This window comes from Tamandua tetradactyla, chromosome 2 (assembly GCF_023851605.1).
Source record: "Tamandua tetradactyla isolate mTamTet1 chromosome 2, mTamTet1.pri, whole genome shotgun sequence".
Taxonomy (NCBI): Eukaryota; Metazoa; Chordata; class Mammalia; order Pilosa; family Myrmecophagidae; genus Tamandua; species Tamandua tetradactyla.
The window spans coordinates 30,493,859-30,510,654 of record NC_135328.1 but is presented as its reverse complement, the minus strand read 5'-3'; the positions used below and the strand labels follow the sequence as shown (position 1 = coordinate 30,510,654).

The following is a 16,796-nucleotide window of genomic DNA, read 5'->3' as shown; positions in this document are numbered from 1 at the left end:
TTATTCCATATGTTCTACTCTTTTGTTGATATGGTAGATAAAAGCATCAGACACAAGGTTTTCACATTCGCAGAGTCTCATTGTGAAAGCTATATCATTGTTCAATCATCATCAAGAAACATGGCTACTGGAACACAGCTCTACATTTTCAGGCAGTTCCCTCCAGCCTCTCCACTACATCTTGAATAACAAGGTGGTATCTACTTAATGTGTAAGACTAACCTCCAGGATAACCTCCCAACTTTATTTGGAATCTCTCAGCCATTGACACTTAGTCTCATTTCACTCTTCCCCCTTTGGTTGAGAAGTTTCTCTCAATCCCTTGATGTTAATTCTCAGCTCATTCTAGGGATTTTCTCAGTTCCTTGATGCTGAGTCTCAGGTCAGTCCAGGATCTCTGTCCCACATTGCCAGGAAGGTCCACACCCCTGGAAGTCATGTCCCATGCAGAGAGGGGGAGGGTGGTGAGACTGCTCGTCATGTTGGCTGGAGGGAGAGGCCACATCTGAGCAACAAAAGAGGCTCTCTTGGGGGTGACTCTTAGGCCTGAATTTTAAGTAGACTTGACCTATCCTTTGTGGGGTTAAGTTTCATATGAATAAACCCCAAGACTGTGGGCTCAGCCTGTAGCTTTGGTTGTCCACACTGCTTGTGAGAATATCAAGAATTCAACTTGGGGAAGTCGAATTTCACCCTGCTCTCATCATTCCCCGAAGGGGGCTTGTAAATATTTTTCCAGTCACTGATTAGATCACTCTGGGATTTATCGGGGCATCACTCTGGAGAAACCAACAAAATCTCATGTCCTACCTGAGATTCCAAGTACTTACGACGTTCAGTCAAACTATCTACATAAATTATATGAGGAAATGCTGTAGTCAAAATATAAATTTTGAAACAAACATTTTTTGCTTTAGTCTCACACATAAAGTGACATTTTAAAATATTAATTACCATCTATTTTCAGCACCCTGTAATAATGACATTCCTTTATTCTTCCTTATGCAAAAACATTTTTTAAAATTTGATGCAGTACTTTTAACTTTAGCAAACTCTCCCTGTTGGGGGCATGGTGGAAACAGAGTTGAGGTTGTAGGCTGGTTTTAATCGCTTCACTTTTCCAGACCCTGGGGTCTCACTCAACTCCTTGAGGGAGGGAATCCATGTGGGCTGGGCCCCAGCACTCTCCTGGGGAAAGCACAGGCTCCAAAGAAACACTCAAAATAGCTTAATTCTGCCTATGCCTGGGGCAGTGGAGCCAGAGAAGCCTTGCAGCTGTATCCAAAGAGCAGTCAAGCATAGAGGAAAACTAATGAGAAAAATCTTTTTCAGAGCAGAACCCCAGTCCTTGGGTTTGCCAATCAAGAGCTTAAGTTGTTATGTTGTTCTGTATATCTCCAGGCCCTATGTGCCCCCTCCTTTTCCTGCAGGGCTCAGACCTTTTCAAATCTAAAAAAAACCTCGTTTTATTTTTATTTTTTCTTTTTTTTCTGTCATCCCTGCCCCCTCTGCACCAGGGCAAAAACCAGCAACCTCAGCTTTTACTCAAGGTTCAGCTGAGCTCAGGGCCTATTTTTAGTAGTCAGAATTTGTTAATTAATTCCACAATTGGAGTTTTGTTGCACTCAGCCCTTGCTGCTAGTAAACTCTGTTTCCTTTCCCCTGTGGGAAGCAGCCTGTAGGGGAGGAGCACTGGCTTCTGTGGCTTGGGGAACTCATGGTTCTGCGTGGGCTTGCAGTCGGTCCAGATGGTCCAGATTGTACGCTGTATCTCCGGTCACTGACGTGGCCCCAGCAGTTGTTCTGCACTGTTCCTGGCTATTTATTAGCTGCTTTGGAGGACGAACTAAATCCCACACTTCGCTACGCCACCGACTTGGCCAAGGGGAGAAGAATAACGCTCTACTTGTACTTTTAACAGGGAATTTCTTTAACTGTAGCCTCGTTGGGTTCTTTCTCTTTTACCTGGAGCATTCTTTAGATTGTTAAGTACTGTTTTTTTGTGTGTGTGCCTGGGCAGGTACTGGGAATTGAACCCAGGTCTCCTGCATGGCAGGCAAGAGAGAACTTTGCCTATTGAGCCACTGTAGTCTGCCCTGTTAAGTACTGTTTAAGTAACGACACTGTCCAAAATCACAATGTGACTGGTGTTGCTGATTAAAAAATCGTGAACAAATAATTTGTGTTGATTTTATTGATTGTAATGCATATTTATTGAAAAGTCAATTTAAGTTTTAAACTGTTTATAGTTATGAGTGTCTTGACTGGAATGAGTTGTTGGTAATTCATTTCTCTTTCTTTTTTGTCTGTATGTTTTCTTGTGTATGTGTGTGCATGTCTGAATTTGTCAAATAGCCTGAAGTTCAAGTTCGACAGGTGGCTGTGAAGTTTGCAAGTACGGTGTTTCCCTCAGATCATATACCTTCAAGATATTTACTCTTACTAGCTGCAGGAGATCCGTAAGTTTCAAAAGGTGTTAATTTGAATCTGGATCCATTTTAAATGTATATGAAAATTACAAAGTTTTGTGTTGTTTGCAATGTTGATCTATGGAAGTTAGAAGCAATTTATTAAATAGTTTTAAAAAATATGCCCCTTGGACTCATACAGAGATGTAGTCATGTGGCTATGTTTTTAAATAATAAGGTAGATATTATATGTATTTGTTATCTAATATATATTACATGTACATCTATAAAACTTGTAACAGATATACATAAAAATGCTTATGAAATGTTTAAGTGCAAATAAAACAAATTTATCATTAATTATCTGTAAAAAAGCAACCCTACATAAGGACAAAAATGATTACTGTTATGGTTGGTGTTTTGTTCCACATACGTATTTTAATATTTTGTTATGCTCATGGAGTCTCATTTTATTCCTGATATTCTAAGATATATACTTTAATGAGGTATATGTTGAATTTTGTTTATGACTTACATTACTACATTTTGTAGAGTATATGAGGCATTTTATTTATTAATTTTTTATTGAAGAAGTTAATTTATAGAAAAGTTACGCAAAGAAAACTGATTTCCCACATGCCCCTTCCACCCCCCACACTTTACATTAGTGTGGTGACTTCATGACAATTGTTGAAACAATATTATTACACTTAAATGATTAACTGTAGTCTCTTTTACCTGGAGCATTCTTTAGATTGTTAAGTACTATTTTTTTTTGTGCATGGTTTGACTCTCTGTGTTGTGCAGTCTTTTAACTATTTTCTGGAGCTTTCAGAACGATGTTTCTGCCAGCATGCTGGTTGCTGAAAGCTTTTGTGTAGAGACAGAGTCCTGAAACTTGTCTCTCCGCCATCCTGATCAGGGCCCCCCCATAGCCTTTTTTTTTTTTTTTTTTTTTTTTACATGGGCAGGCATCAGGAATTGAACCCGGGTCTCTGGCATGGCAGGCGAGAACTCTGCCTGCTGAGCCACCATGGCCCGCCCACCCATAGACATGGCCAGTTTTTTCCATGGGTAATTCTTTAAGAACATATTCAGTTTTCTAATTGGCCTGTATGTCCTTGAAGCCCTTTATTTTTTTCCCTATAAATTTCAAATATTTTGCTATGATTTTTTAAATTGTTATTATCGATAGTATATCAGAGGTTATTGCCAGACCCTGACGTATTTCACTTCTGAGCTTGACTTCCTCTTCTCATTCAGCTGAATTTAGGTTTGGGGAAAGTGGCTTTGGCTTGCTAATCTTGATTCTGGCACTCTGTTTCCTCTCCCTTCTGTTAGGCTCCCAACTACAGGCCAGAGGTCTGACCATGGGCTCTGCATTCAAGATGCAGTTCATACCAAAGCCAGTATTTAAACCCAGCCATTTGTATTTCCAAGCAGAGCTGTTAGCCATTGTGCCTTCTAAGTGCTGAAACTATTTTTATTTAAAAAAAAAGCGAAACTGATTCAGTAGTGTCCCTTTTTCAGTTTAAACTGTTCAGGTGAAATGGAAAATCCTTTGAACAATGTGAGCCTTTCTTTCTTACATCTTTCTTTGAGCTCTTTATCTGCTGTTAGAAAACTGTTAACACAATTTAGAGGCAAGTACATACTTAAAAGGACTGTTATGATGTTTGAACAAGGCTGAGGCCAAGGTCAGTCTCTAGGTGGTCTGAACTTGATTGGGTTTTACGTTTTTACGTATTGTTACAGTACCAGTTACCATAGTATAGAGATGTAGTTAAATATCTAAAAGTGTAGGAGTTTAGTTGGCATTTGCTGACCACTGTAAAGTCACTGAAATTTAAGAATTATTTATATACAATTATGTATGTTTCGCCTTTAAAAAGGGTAAAATACACGTACAGATATTCGCGCAATGAATCGTAGTAGCCTGTTTCTCTTTCCTGTGGGTAAAATCTAAGATGGAGACATATGACTCTCAAAATCTTATAAAATTTTCATAAAGTAATTTCTTATTGACTGTTTGCTTAAATAGCTTAGAATATATTTAAGACATAATATCAGAACTCAAGCTGCCAATTAAATTGATGTTCTTATTTTCAAATGGTTATTTTCTAATTGGTGAAATTAATTTTTATTGTGATTTGTCTTTCTGAAAGACGAGAAGAAGTTCATGGAGAAGCTCAACGAGTATTAAGGTGCCTTCCTGGTAGAAACAGAAAAGAAAGTGCTTCTAAGCAAATGCCTTCTTTTCCAGAAATGGTATATTATATCCAAGAGAAGGTATGGCATTTAACTTCACTTAGGTACTTTGAGACATATAATGGATAATGAAAATAAAGATAATGTTTTTAAGTGTCTTATATTAAAAATGTAACCACTGAATATTGACTAGTAATATTTTTAACATTGTCAGTGTTTATAATAAGAGGGTGTACAAAATAAGGAGAAAAATATGATTCTCAAATGTAAGTGATTGGTTTTCTTCAAATTTGAATTACTTACAGTTTCTTTTATGCTTTTCAATTATTTGGCTGTGTCTACATTTTTTTTCCTTTTGTATGATGTGCTTAAAAATGCATCTTTTTATTTTGGAGGGCACTCTTTAGGGAAGCATAAGTTTAAGGATGCTCAGTAACAAGCAGTTCATATTTCTACTCCTGTGACAATAAGAGCCCATCACCTGCTTTTGCAGGTCTGCTTTTGTACAGTGTCCTCTGCCAATAGATTGGAGTGATGTCAGAATGACCCCAGGCTGAGGGTATCCCACTTTTTTTTTTTAAACTTTTTTTATTAATTAAAAAATATTAACAAAACATTAAGATATCATTCCATTCTACATATATAATCAGTAATTCTTAATATCATCACATGGTTGCATATTCATCATTTCTTAGAACATTTGCATCGATTTAGAAAAAGAAATAAAAAGACAACAGAAAAAGAAAACGATAATAGAGAAAAAAAGATTATACATACCATACCCCTTACCCCTCGCTTTCATTTACCACTAGCATTTCAAACTAAATTTAACATTTGTTCCCCCTATTATTTATTTTTATTCCGCATGTTCTACTCTTCTGTTGATATAGTAGCTAAAAGGAGCATCAGACACAAGGTTTTCACATTCACAGAGTCTCATTGTGAAAGCTATATCATTGTTCAATCATATCATCATCAAGAAACATGGCTTCTGGAACACAGCTCTACATTTTCAGGCAGTTCCCTCCAGCCTCTCCACTACATCTTGAACAAGGTGATATCTACTTAATGCATAAGAATAACCTCCAGGATAACCTCTCGACTCTGTTTGGAATCTCTCAGCCATTGACACTTAGTCTCATTTTACTCTTCCCCCTTTGGTCGAGGAGGTTCTCTCAATCCCTTGATGTTAATTCTCAGCTCATTCTAGGGTTTTTCTCAGTCCCTTGATGCTGAGTCTCAGGTCATTCCAGGATCTCTGTCCCACATTGCCAGAAAGGTCCAAACCCCTGGGAGTCATGTCCCACGCAGAGAGGGAAAGGGTGGTGAGACTGCTTGTTATGTTGGCTGGAGAGAGAGGCCACATCTGAGCAACAAAAGAGGCTCTCTTGGGGGTGACTCTTAGACCTAAATTTTAAGTAGACTTGACCTATCCTTTGTGGGGTTAAGTTTCATATGAACAAACCCCAAGACTGTGGGCTCAGCCTGTAGCTTTGGTTGTCCACACTGCTTGTGAGAATATCAAGAATTCAACTTGGGGAAGTTGAATTTCTCCCCGCTCTCATCATTCCCCGAAGGGGGCTTGCAAATACTTTTCCAGTCACTGATCAAATCACTCTGGGATTCATTGGGGCATCGCTCTGGACAAACCAACAAAATCTCATGTCCTACCTGAGATTCCAAGTACTTATGACGTTCAATCAAACTGTCTACATGAGTTATATTAGGAAATGCTCTAGTCAAAATATAAATTTTGTAACAAATAAACATTTTTTGCTTTAGTCTCACACAGAAGGTGACATTTTAAAGTATTATCATCTATTTTCAGCACCCTGCAATAATGACATTCCTTTGTTCTTCCTCATGCAAAAACATTGTTACAATTTGTACATTGTACATTTCACTATTATTATACACTCTAGGCATTCCTAGATTGGTATCCCACTTTTTACATCATCATTTCCTCGACTGTGCTGGAGGGGATACGTCACTGCCTTCTGCCTCTGCTGGTGGTCCTAGCTGTTTGCTTGTTATGCACCTTCAGAGTATTGGAAGTCAGTATGTGGCAGCCATGGCTCTCTTTTCTATAGCACAGGCATATTTGGGGTCAGAAGAAATTTGTGAGCTCATATTTTCCTCCTTTCCTCATTATTAATGAAAATAATTGGCATACAGGTGCCCATAGTGAGTGTGTCAATAGTTGCTGGGAATGAGTTTATATTCTTTTTAAATAAACCTGTCAAAGATGTAGGGGAAAAAAGACAGCACACCTCTCATGTAGGGTTTGAGGGACACATACAATCAGCAAGATTAGTGGGGTAATGTTTTTAATAGAAGAAAAGCAAACCTTTGACCATAATGTTCCCTAGAAATATAATTATTTTTGAGTTGATGAAGGGTATATGTGCCCTATTTTTCAGTAACTGTTTGTTTTGGGCTTATGTTTATTAGGCTTCCCATCGAATGAAAACTCCAGCCAAGTACATGACTGGGACCACGGTCCTTCCATTTAACCCAGCAGCCTTTGGAGAGGTTGGACTTTCATTTATGTCTATTTTGCTCTAAAAGAAAATGCCATACTCAAAGAGATGTCTGTGAATTTTTTTGTGTGTTCTAGATAAACCCACATTGTGGTGTCATTATTCGTCACTAAGCTGTTTATGAAGCAACTGTTTTTGGTAATTGATATTATTTTAGCTCATAGTGAAGTCTACAAAAATAAGTTTATTTCAGCAAGACCAAAGATTATAGTGGAAGCGTATATATCTCTTTGGGAGAGAATTGGAGGCTATTCATTGGTTACTGTTGGAATTTTACAGCAATTTAGATTTGAATTGTTCCCCCTATTTATTTATTTATTATTCTTTTAAAATTTTTATTAATAAAACCAATCAACATACAACATGAACATTCTTAATGTATGAACATTCCATACTTGGTGTGCACTCAGTGGCTCACAATATCATCACATAGTTGTGTATTCATCACCACGATCATTTCTCAGAACACTTGCATCACTCCAGAAAAAGAAATAAAAAGAAAAAACTCATACATACCATACCCCTTATCCCTCCCTCTCATTGACCGCTAGTATTTCCCTCTACCCAATTTTAACATTTGTTCCCCCCTATTATTTATTTATTTTTAATCCATATTTTTTACTCATCTGTCCGTACTGTAGATAAAAGGTTTTCACAATCACACAGTCACTTTGTGAAAGCTGTATCATTATACAATCATCTTAAAGAAACATGGCTACTGGAATACAGCTGTACTGTTTCAGGCACTTTCCTCTAGCCTCTCTAATACACCTTAAACTAAAAAGGGAATATCTGTATAATGCGTAAAAATAACCTCCAGGATAACCTCTTGACTCCATTTGTAATCTTTCAACCACTGGCACTTTATTTTATCTCATTTCTCTCTTCCCCCTTTCAGTGGAGAAGGTTTTCACAGTCCCTCGGTGCTGAGTCCCAGCTCATTCTAGGATTTCTGTCCCACATTGCCAGAGAGGTTTACACCCTGGAAGTCACGTCCCACATAGGGAGTGGGGAGAGTAGTGAGTTTGCTTTTCGTGTTGGCTGAGAGGCCACATCTGAGCAAGAAAGGAGGTTCTCTGGGGTGACTCTTAGGCCTAATTTTAAGTAGGCTTAGCCTGTCCTTTGTGGGAATAAGCTTCATAAGAACAAACCCCAAGATTGAGGGCTCAGCCAACTGATTTTGTTGTCCTCACTGCTTGTGAGACTATCAGGCCTTCTCCAAATTGGGAAGTTGAATTTTCCTCTATTCTCACCATTCCCCCAAGGGGACTTGGCAAATACCTTTTATTCACTGTTCAAATCATTCTGGGATTTATTGGGGCATCACTCTGGACAAATCTACAAAATCTCATGCCCTACTGAAGGTTCCATGAACTTATGGTGTTCGATTAAGCTGTCCATATCAGTTATATTAGGAGATGCACTAGTCAAAATATAAATTTTGTACGAAATAAACATTTTTTGCTTTAGTCTCACAAATAAGTTAAAGTTTTAAAATGTGAATTACCATCTATTTTCAACACCTTACGATACTGACATTCCTTTGTTCTTCCTCATGCAAAAAACATTTTTTAATTTGTACATTTAGTCACTATCATTATATACTCTAGGCATTCCTAGATTATACCATCTTGGTCTTTATTGTCTATCTTTTCTTCTGGTGTCATTTGTGCCCCCAGCCCTTCTCCCTCTATTATTCTCACATTCACCTTTATTCAGTGTACTAACATTATTGTGCTAAAGTTAGGTAGTATTGTGTATCCATTTCTGAATTTTACTATCAGTTCTGTTGCGCAATCTGTATCCCTTCAGCTCCAACTACCCAATATCTACCCTATTTCTATCTCCTGATGGTCTCTGATCTATATATGGCTTTTTAAAAATAACAATTTTCATTGTAATTTTCAGTCTCTAGAAGAAGTTGAGTTTGCATTTTAACTCACAGTCCATTTAAAAAGCACTCAATTTGTAGAAGCTTGTAATATAAATTTTGTTCTATTATGGTAATATCAGTTTACGTATTACATTATGGTTTCCACCTTCCATGTGAGTTGTTGAATAGCTTCATGAAGGAGTGAATTCTCAAAACTAGAAACTGTCACTTTGAAGAATGTCTTCCTACATTGACATTTTGAGGGAGGAAGTGGGGGTGCTGGAAATTGAACCCAGGTCTCCCTCATGGCAGACAAGCGTTCAACCATTCACTGAACTACCTTTGTACCTTCACATTGACTTTTGAGAAGCTGATCTGTTATTCCTCTTCTTGTGATTTTAGATAGTTCTCTACCTGCGGATGTGCCTGGCTCACAGTGCAGGGGTGGTGCCCACCTCTCAGAGTTTGGCTGATATGCAAGATCATGCTCCAGCCATCGGACGCTATATACGGACTTTAATGTCAGGGAGCCAGGCGACAGCTTCATCATCATCTTCCAAGAGTGGAGAAACCAGTCCAGTTCAGATCTACGTTGGCCTCCTTCAGCAGCTCTTAGCAGGTGTTGGAGGTAGGAAGTCCTGATGCTAGGGAAAGATTTTAAAGCAGTTAACAAAAAATTTAATTTTAAACTCAGCTGAGAATTTATTGCAAAATTGTTTTCTCTCTACTACTGTAAATGAACATTAGTTTTTTTCCTTTTTCTAAACTTACCCGATTCCTTCTTGATATATTATTTCTCTTTTCAAAAAGAAATACTAATAATAAATTGGAAATTTTTACTTTGGAAGTGGGTGTGAACAACAGGACATCCCTTTGTCTTTTAAGATAAATAGCCTGTAATTTTGCTGCAGTGAGCAACCTAGTATAATTGGGTTGAGTAATTTTGTTTTGTAGAACTGAGATATTGCTGCATAAAGCACAACCCTTATACTTTAAAGGGATTTAGTGAGTCATGCTGTTCATTCTTTTTCCTGAAATTCAACATGGTTCTGAATTCATATTTAGGTTTGCCAGTCATGTACTGTCTATTGGAAGCTGTTTCGGTATATCCAGAAAAGTTGGCAACAAAATTTGTAGATAAAACAGAATGGATAAAGGTATGTATAGTGTATGTATGTTTCTCTTTGATTCTGTGTATCTCATGATTTCTCCTTCCTTCATTGTTACCATGACCTTTTCTTTCTGCTTTTCAAATCATTTTGAAAATTCCCTTGTCCTCAAACACTGCGAAGCATATAGATCATTATATCTCACTGACCCATCGAGTGGGGGTGGGGTGGGGGATGAATTGAGAGTCAGTCATATGAATAAAAAGTAATACAGCCAATAGAATTGTATAGTTTTAAAAATACATAGAAAGTCTCTTTTCCTTGTTTCCTATCTACCCAAGATGCCCCAACTACCTGTTCCTACCTCCATCAGTAAACATAAATTATCACTTATTTATAGAGTTTACTTTGCATATACTCAAAAATAAAAATGTGTTCTTATTTTTCTGCTTTCTTTTACACAAAAGATAGCACTATTTTTTTTACTTTTTTAAATTAATATTTAAATTTTTTTGAAACTATAACAAGAAAGACAAACATTCTTAACTTATTATCATTCTGTTCTACATATAGAATCAATAATTCACAGTATTATCATGTAGTTGCATATTCATCATCATGATAATTTCTTAGAACATTTGCATCAATTCAGAAAAAGCATGAAAAAGGTAACAGAAAAAAACTCATACATACCATACCCCTTACCCCTCCCTTTCATTGATCACTAGCATTTCAATCTAAATTTATTTTAACATTTGTTCCCCCTATTATTTATTTTTATTCCATATGTTCTACTCATCTGTTGACAAGGTAGATAAAAGGAGCATTAGACACAAGGTTTTCACAGTCACACGGTCACATTGTGAAAGCTGTATCATTATACAATCATCTTCAAGAAACATGGCTACTGGAACACAGCTCTACATATTCAGGCAGTTCCCTCCAGCCTCTCCATTACATCTTGACTAACAAGGTGATATCTGTTTAATGCATAAGAATAACCTCCAGGATAACCTCTCGACTCTGGAATCTCTCAGCCATTGACACTTTATTTTGTCTCAGTTTGATCTTCCCCCTTTTGATCAAGAAAGTTTTCTCAGTCCCTTGATGCTGAGTCTCTGCTCATTCTAGGATTTCTGTCCCACGTTGCCAGGAAGGTCCATACCCCTGGGAGTCATGTCCCACGTAGACAGGGGGCGGGCATTGAGTTTGCTTGTTGGGTAGCATGCTATTTGTATTATTTTGTACCCTACTTCTTTCACTTTACTGTGAAATTTGGAGCTTGCTCTTCCTGTATAACTATCGAGAGACTATCCCCACTCTTCATCATTTTCCATTGTATGAATGTGCCATAATTTATTCTCAATCCTATTGATGGTCAAATTTCAGTTACTTCCAGTGTATTGCAATGAGTAATCCGTCATTGTAGATGAATTTATCAGATGTGGAATTGCTGGGCCACAGGGTGTACTTTTATAACGTTGATAGTCCCACACCCTCCATATGGATTGTACCATTTACATCCTTATCAGCCATATGTGACCATGTTTTTGTCCCCTTGTCTTACCAATAGGGTTACCAGATTTAGTGAATAAAAATACAAGAGGGCCAGCTGAATTTGAAGTTCAGATAAACTTATCCATAAAGTGGATAATTGTTTTAGTGCAAGTATGGTCTGTACAGTTTTATATACTGTTTGTGCTTTAGATTGCAGTTCTTTCCAGAAGGCCATCTTGAATTATCGTAAATGTGCACATTGTCTCTTTAAGTGTGAAAACACATGTGTAACTTTGTACTTTTCTGGAAAATCTGGTCTCATGAAACTGCTTCTGATTTTAAAGGTTTTTTTATTCTTTCTGAATATTTGCTGGTTTTAAAATTACCTTATGGTTTTTGAGCTTTTAGGTCAGGGATTAACAAATCTGGCCTGGCTCCTGTTTTTGTATGGCCTTTGAGCTAAGAATGGTGTTTACATTTTTAAATGGTTGAAAAAAATCAAAAGAAAAATATGATTTTTCATATGTAAAAAATAATAGTAGACACTAGAAATAGTAATACATGGTAAATATACCCATTTGTTTACATTTTGCCTATGGCTACTTTCTCACTACAACTGTAGAAATAAGTAGTTGTTGCAGGGATAATATTGCCTGCCAAGTTTAAAATTTTTGGTATCTGACCATTTATAGAAGTTTGCTGACCGCTGTATTAAATCACCTGGGTATTAATTTCATTTTTTTGTTTATTTCTCTTTGGTGTAACTGCACATAAGATTTTGGTATATAATAATGTTTTCTTTTGCTTTGAAATAGTAGTTTGTTGTGTTCTTGTTCCATGAATATACCAACAGATTGAAAATTATAAATGCATCATTAATTTTTGTTCTTTTAATTTTAAATGCTAGATGTTGCTAGCAGGAAGATGATTATGTATCATGTGTATATTACTTTTTCTTCACCTCCCAGAGTTTGATGAACAGCAGTAAAGAAGAGATGCGTGAACTGGCAGCATTGTTTTATTCTGTGGTGGTATCTACAGTGTCAGGAAATGAGTTGAAGTCAATGATAGAGCAGCTTATAAAGACTACAAAAGACAATCATGTATGTTCCCAGTTTTGTTTTCCTTCTTTTATGTGGGAGATAATAAGGTTTTACAAAAGTTTCTAACCTATTTTCACCTTTTATGTTCTCATTTGTAAAATGCACATCTATCATTATGCCTATCCATGTCCTTACAAATATTTTATTGCCTACCTTGTATTTGGAGGTTTTGAAAATTAGAAGTAGGATCTCTTCATTGTCTTTTGTTGGCAATAGGGAGAAATTATGCTTGAAAATAATGTAGTGTTGTTACGTAAGTGCTGCAGACTAGGAGGCATGGATGCTGGAGGAGCATAAGAGAATATAGAAGAAGTTCCTCACCTAGATTAGGCGTGGGTGTGGGATTAGGGCTCTAAATCTTGGAGTAGATCAAGAATCGGTTTAATTTCTTGGAATTTTCTATATTAGAAACTCCAGGTTTCCCTTAGTCCCAAAGCCTGATTCTTAAGCATCCAGTGGCAGCTCAAGTGGTCACTTTATTCTTTGACCTTTTGTTTTATTGGAAAGATGACCATAATAAAAACACAGAATTGTTTAGTGTATATGTGAGAGAGACAGAGATACATGCTATGGTGTTGTTACCTTCAGAGCCCAGAGATACAGCATGGATCCTTGCTTGCATTGGGATTCACAGTGGGAAGATACTTGGCTAAAAAGAAAATGAGAATGGCAGAGCAACAAGACCTGGAGACAAATGCTGATGTCCTACCTGAGCAAGAGGAACTCATTCAAAGTGCCACTGAAACGATAGGTAATTCATTTATGCAGACTTCATGCAGACTTGTTTGCCACAATTCTTTAATTATGGTAAAATTTATTATACCATTTTAATTTCTTTCTATAGCATTGCACTTTAAAGGCACAATATTTTTCTGAAATAATAAATTTTATGTTTTTAATAACATAGCACTCTTCTGTTTCCCTCCTGTATTTTTATATAACAAGAATGACTCTATTATGGAAGAAAAATTAAAAATTGAAAAAGGGCACTATTCTGTGCTCTATTGCCATGGTGCTTTAACATAATGTAGACTTTGATATTATCTTATCATCTTTAAAAAAAATTCTTGAGTACTTTGCTGGTTATAAGAGTAAAAGCATAATCTGTTTTGTCTGAATGTGTTTATAGGCTCATTTTTGGATAGTACCTCGCCTCTCCTGGCAATTGCTGCCTGTACAGCCCTGGGAGAAATTGGCAGAAATGGTCCACTCCCCATCCCCAGTGAAGGCTCTGGCTTTACCAAATTGCATCTTGTAGAAAGCTTACTAAATAGAATACCCTCCAGCAAAGAAACAAATAAGGTAAGTCTCATTCTTTTTTCCGTCTGTCCTGGAATCCTCTATTCATAGATAGATAATAAACAAAAACAAATTGTAATGAGGATAGGTGGCATTACTGCTGGAGCAAGTATTTAACATGAAAAAGAATGACAAAGGAGAAAGTCTAGGTGCTTGTAATTTTGGTATGGGGCTGATTTGTGCCCTTCCTAAGTGTGTGTACCTTTTGCCCCAACAGTTCCGATTTGCGCCCTTAACTATTTTCTTAAGACTTGAATATAAGGTATTAAAAGCACTAAGTGGGCAGTGCAGCAGTGGCTCAGTGGCAGAGTTCTTGCCTACCATGCCGGAGATTTGGGTTTGATTTCCGGAGCCTGCCCATGCCAAAAAAAAAAAAGAAAAGAAACAAATGAAAATAAAAAGGAAAAGCTTAAATCTTCCCCTGCCCCTTTTCACCCCCTCTTAATTGACCCATGGTATTGGTGTGGTACATTTGTTACTATGGATGAAAATGTATTAAAATGTTATCTACAGTTTAAACTATTGCATAGTTTGCAATAGGTACTGTTATTAACTCCTTGTAATAATGTCATTTATTTGTTTTAGTCCATGAAAGAACTTTTTTATGTTTGTACTGCTAATCACAGTTACCATCCACTACAAGATTCATTGTGTTATACATTATGTTTTAACCTTGGGTTTTTGTTCTGGTGACATCCATGACTCTAAACTTTCTTTTTCCACTATATTCACACAATTCACTATCGTTAATTCTTCTCACAGTAACGTGAAAAGTATTAGGTAGTTCTTAGTCATGCAATAAACAGAGGTAATAATGCACTTAGTGGGTTTATGATTGATTCTGTAATTTTAGACCTAATCTAAATGTTACTTCCTTAATGTCAGATTGGTGTTAAGAAGTCTGGGTATCAGAAGAAATATGAGTAGTCTATGAGGGAAAGGATTTCTACAGTTTTTTTAAACTTTAAATATTTTCATAAACTTAAAAACATACTCTTTCTTGTAGTCAAAATACCTCATTGTTGATGATTTAATTAGCAGAAAAATCAGTTTTCTTTGAGTTAATAAACATGATCATTTTAATTGTGGCTTAGCTATTATTTAGAATGGAAAAGATCACACAGCGCAGTTTCCAGTAGCTACTAGTCATAGTACCCATTGCTGAGCACTATTCTTAGCCCTTTACATGCATGAATTAATTGAATATTCCAAAATGTCTAGTGAAGTGGAGACAGTTATCTCTGCTTTGCAGATGAGGAAGCAGTCACAGCAAGGTGAAGTAACTTGCAGAAGGCCACATACCTGTAAAGGCAGTCGTTTGATCCCATGCCCTCCAGGCCTAAAGTCACATTCCTGACTCTATTTTGAAGGATTATAAATAAGTCTAGTAATAACCTTCCTTTTTTCTACTTTTGCAACTATGGGCACTTAGTGGACTCAGTTTGAAGTTTTTGTCCCTCCAATGCTTTATAGACATAATACTGTAAAATTGGATACTTTTATAAGAATTTATGCATAGGTACTTTAGTTAGACTGCCCCTCTCTACCAGCTCATTTTTGGAAACATTATTCACGTGTAAAGTGTTACATACTTTCTTTGGAAGAAAAAATTCTCTGTCTTCTTCCAGATGAAAGAACGCGCAATCCAAACACTGGGATACTTTCCAGTTGGGGATGGAGATTTTCCTCACCAGAAACTCCTCTTGCAAGGTCTGATGGATTCTGTGGAGGTATTTACATTGCTACCTAATGTAGTCATTAAAACAAAAGGCATTTTTTATTGTTGGAATTTTTGAACGCTGTTAAGTTTTAAATGAAAACTTTACTTGTTTATTCAACACGTAACTGTTGAGTGCCAGCTTTGGGCTTGTCACTGTGCTAGGTATAGCATTCATTAAACCGTTTAGATTTAATGTCCTTTTTTGAGTCAAGCTCAATGTGATGTGGCTAGCAGGGAGAACCTACCCCATCAGCCAGCTGTAGGGAGTGGATGTAAGTACTTGAATTGGTCTCGTATCTAATGACCTAGCTTCTGTGGTAGCTTATGCCTAGCGGAGTGAAGAGGACCTGCGAGTAGACAGCTGCCAGCTCAGTGTGATCAATGCCTCAGCCTGGCCCGACTTGACCCTGCCTACTCCAGTCTGGATTCTTGTCGCTCATTTTTTTTTTTTTTTTTAAATTTTTATCAATACAGCGACGTTTAGGCACCTACATTCTTAGCATACAAACATTGCATATGTGGTGTACAATCAATGGCTTACAATATCATTACATAGTAATATATTGTTCAAGTTCACTAGCTGCTGGAATGCAATATACCAGAAATGGAATGGCTTTTAAAGAGGGGAATTTAATAAGTTGCTAGTTTACAGTTCAGTTCTAAGTTCAAGAAAATGTCCCAATTACAACAAGTCTATAGAAATGTCCAATCATAGGCATCCAGGGAACGATACCTTGGTTCAAGAAGGCCGATGAAGTTCAGGGTTTCTCTCTCAAGTGAGAAGGCACATAACGAACACAGTCAGAGTTTCTCTCATCTGGAAAGGCACATGGTGAACTGTTTGGGTTCCTCTCTCATCTGAAAGGGCATATGGCGAACACGGCATCATCTGCTAGCTTCTCCTGACTGCCTGTTTCATGAAGCTCCTTGGGAGACATTTTCCTTCTTCTTCTCCAACGGTCGTTGGCTGGTGGACTCTGCTTCTTGTGGCTGTGTCGTTCTGCTCTGCTCTCTGAATCTCCCATTCTCCAAAATGTTT

At 37.1% G+C, this 16,796-nt stretch overlaps 1 protein-coding gene across 3 annotated transcripts in view; it reads left to right on the top strand.

Annotated features, from left to right (window-relative positions):
* Positions 1–16,796, top strand: part of ECPAS (Ecm29 proteasome adaptor and scaffold) — a 171,809-nt gene that overhangs the window by 108,013 nt on the left and 47,000 nt on the right. For all 3 annotated transcript variants that reach the window (XM_077141840.1, XM_077141855.1, XM_077141847.1), the window contains 9 exons: positions 2,356–2,459; positions 4,574–4,697; positions 7,068–7,148; positions 9,432–9,657; positions 10,095–10,186; positions 12,604–12,738; positions 13,327–13,489; positions 13,868–14,040; positions 15,666–15,767. In XM_077141840.1, the coding sequence (XP_076997955.1) occupies positions 2,356–2,459; positions 4,574–4,697; positions 7,068–7,148; positions 9,432–9,657; positions 10,095–10,186; positions 12,604–12,738; positions 13,327–13,489; positions 13,868–14,040; positions 15,666–15,767 (1,200 nt within the window). The remainder of the gene's footprint in view (positions 1–2,355; positions 2,460–4,573; positions 4,698–7,067; positions 7,149–9,431; positions 9,658–10,094; positions 10,187–12,603; positions 12,739–13,326; positions 13,490–13,867; positions 14,041–15,665; positions 15,768–16,796) is intronic.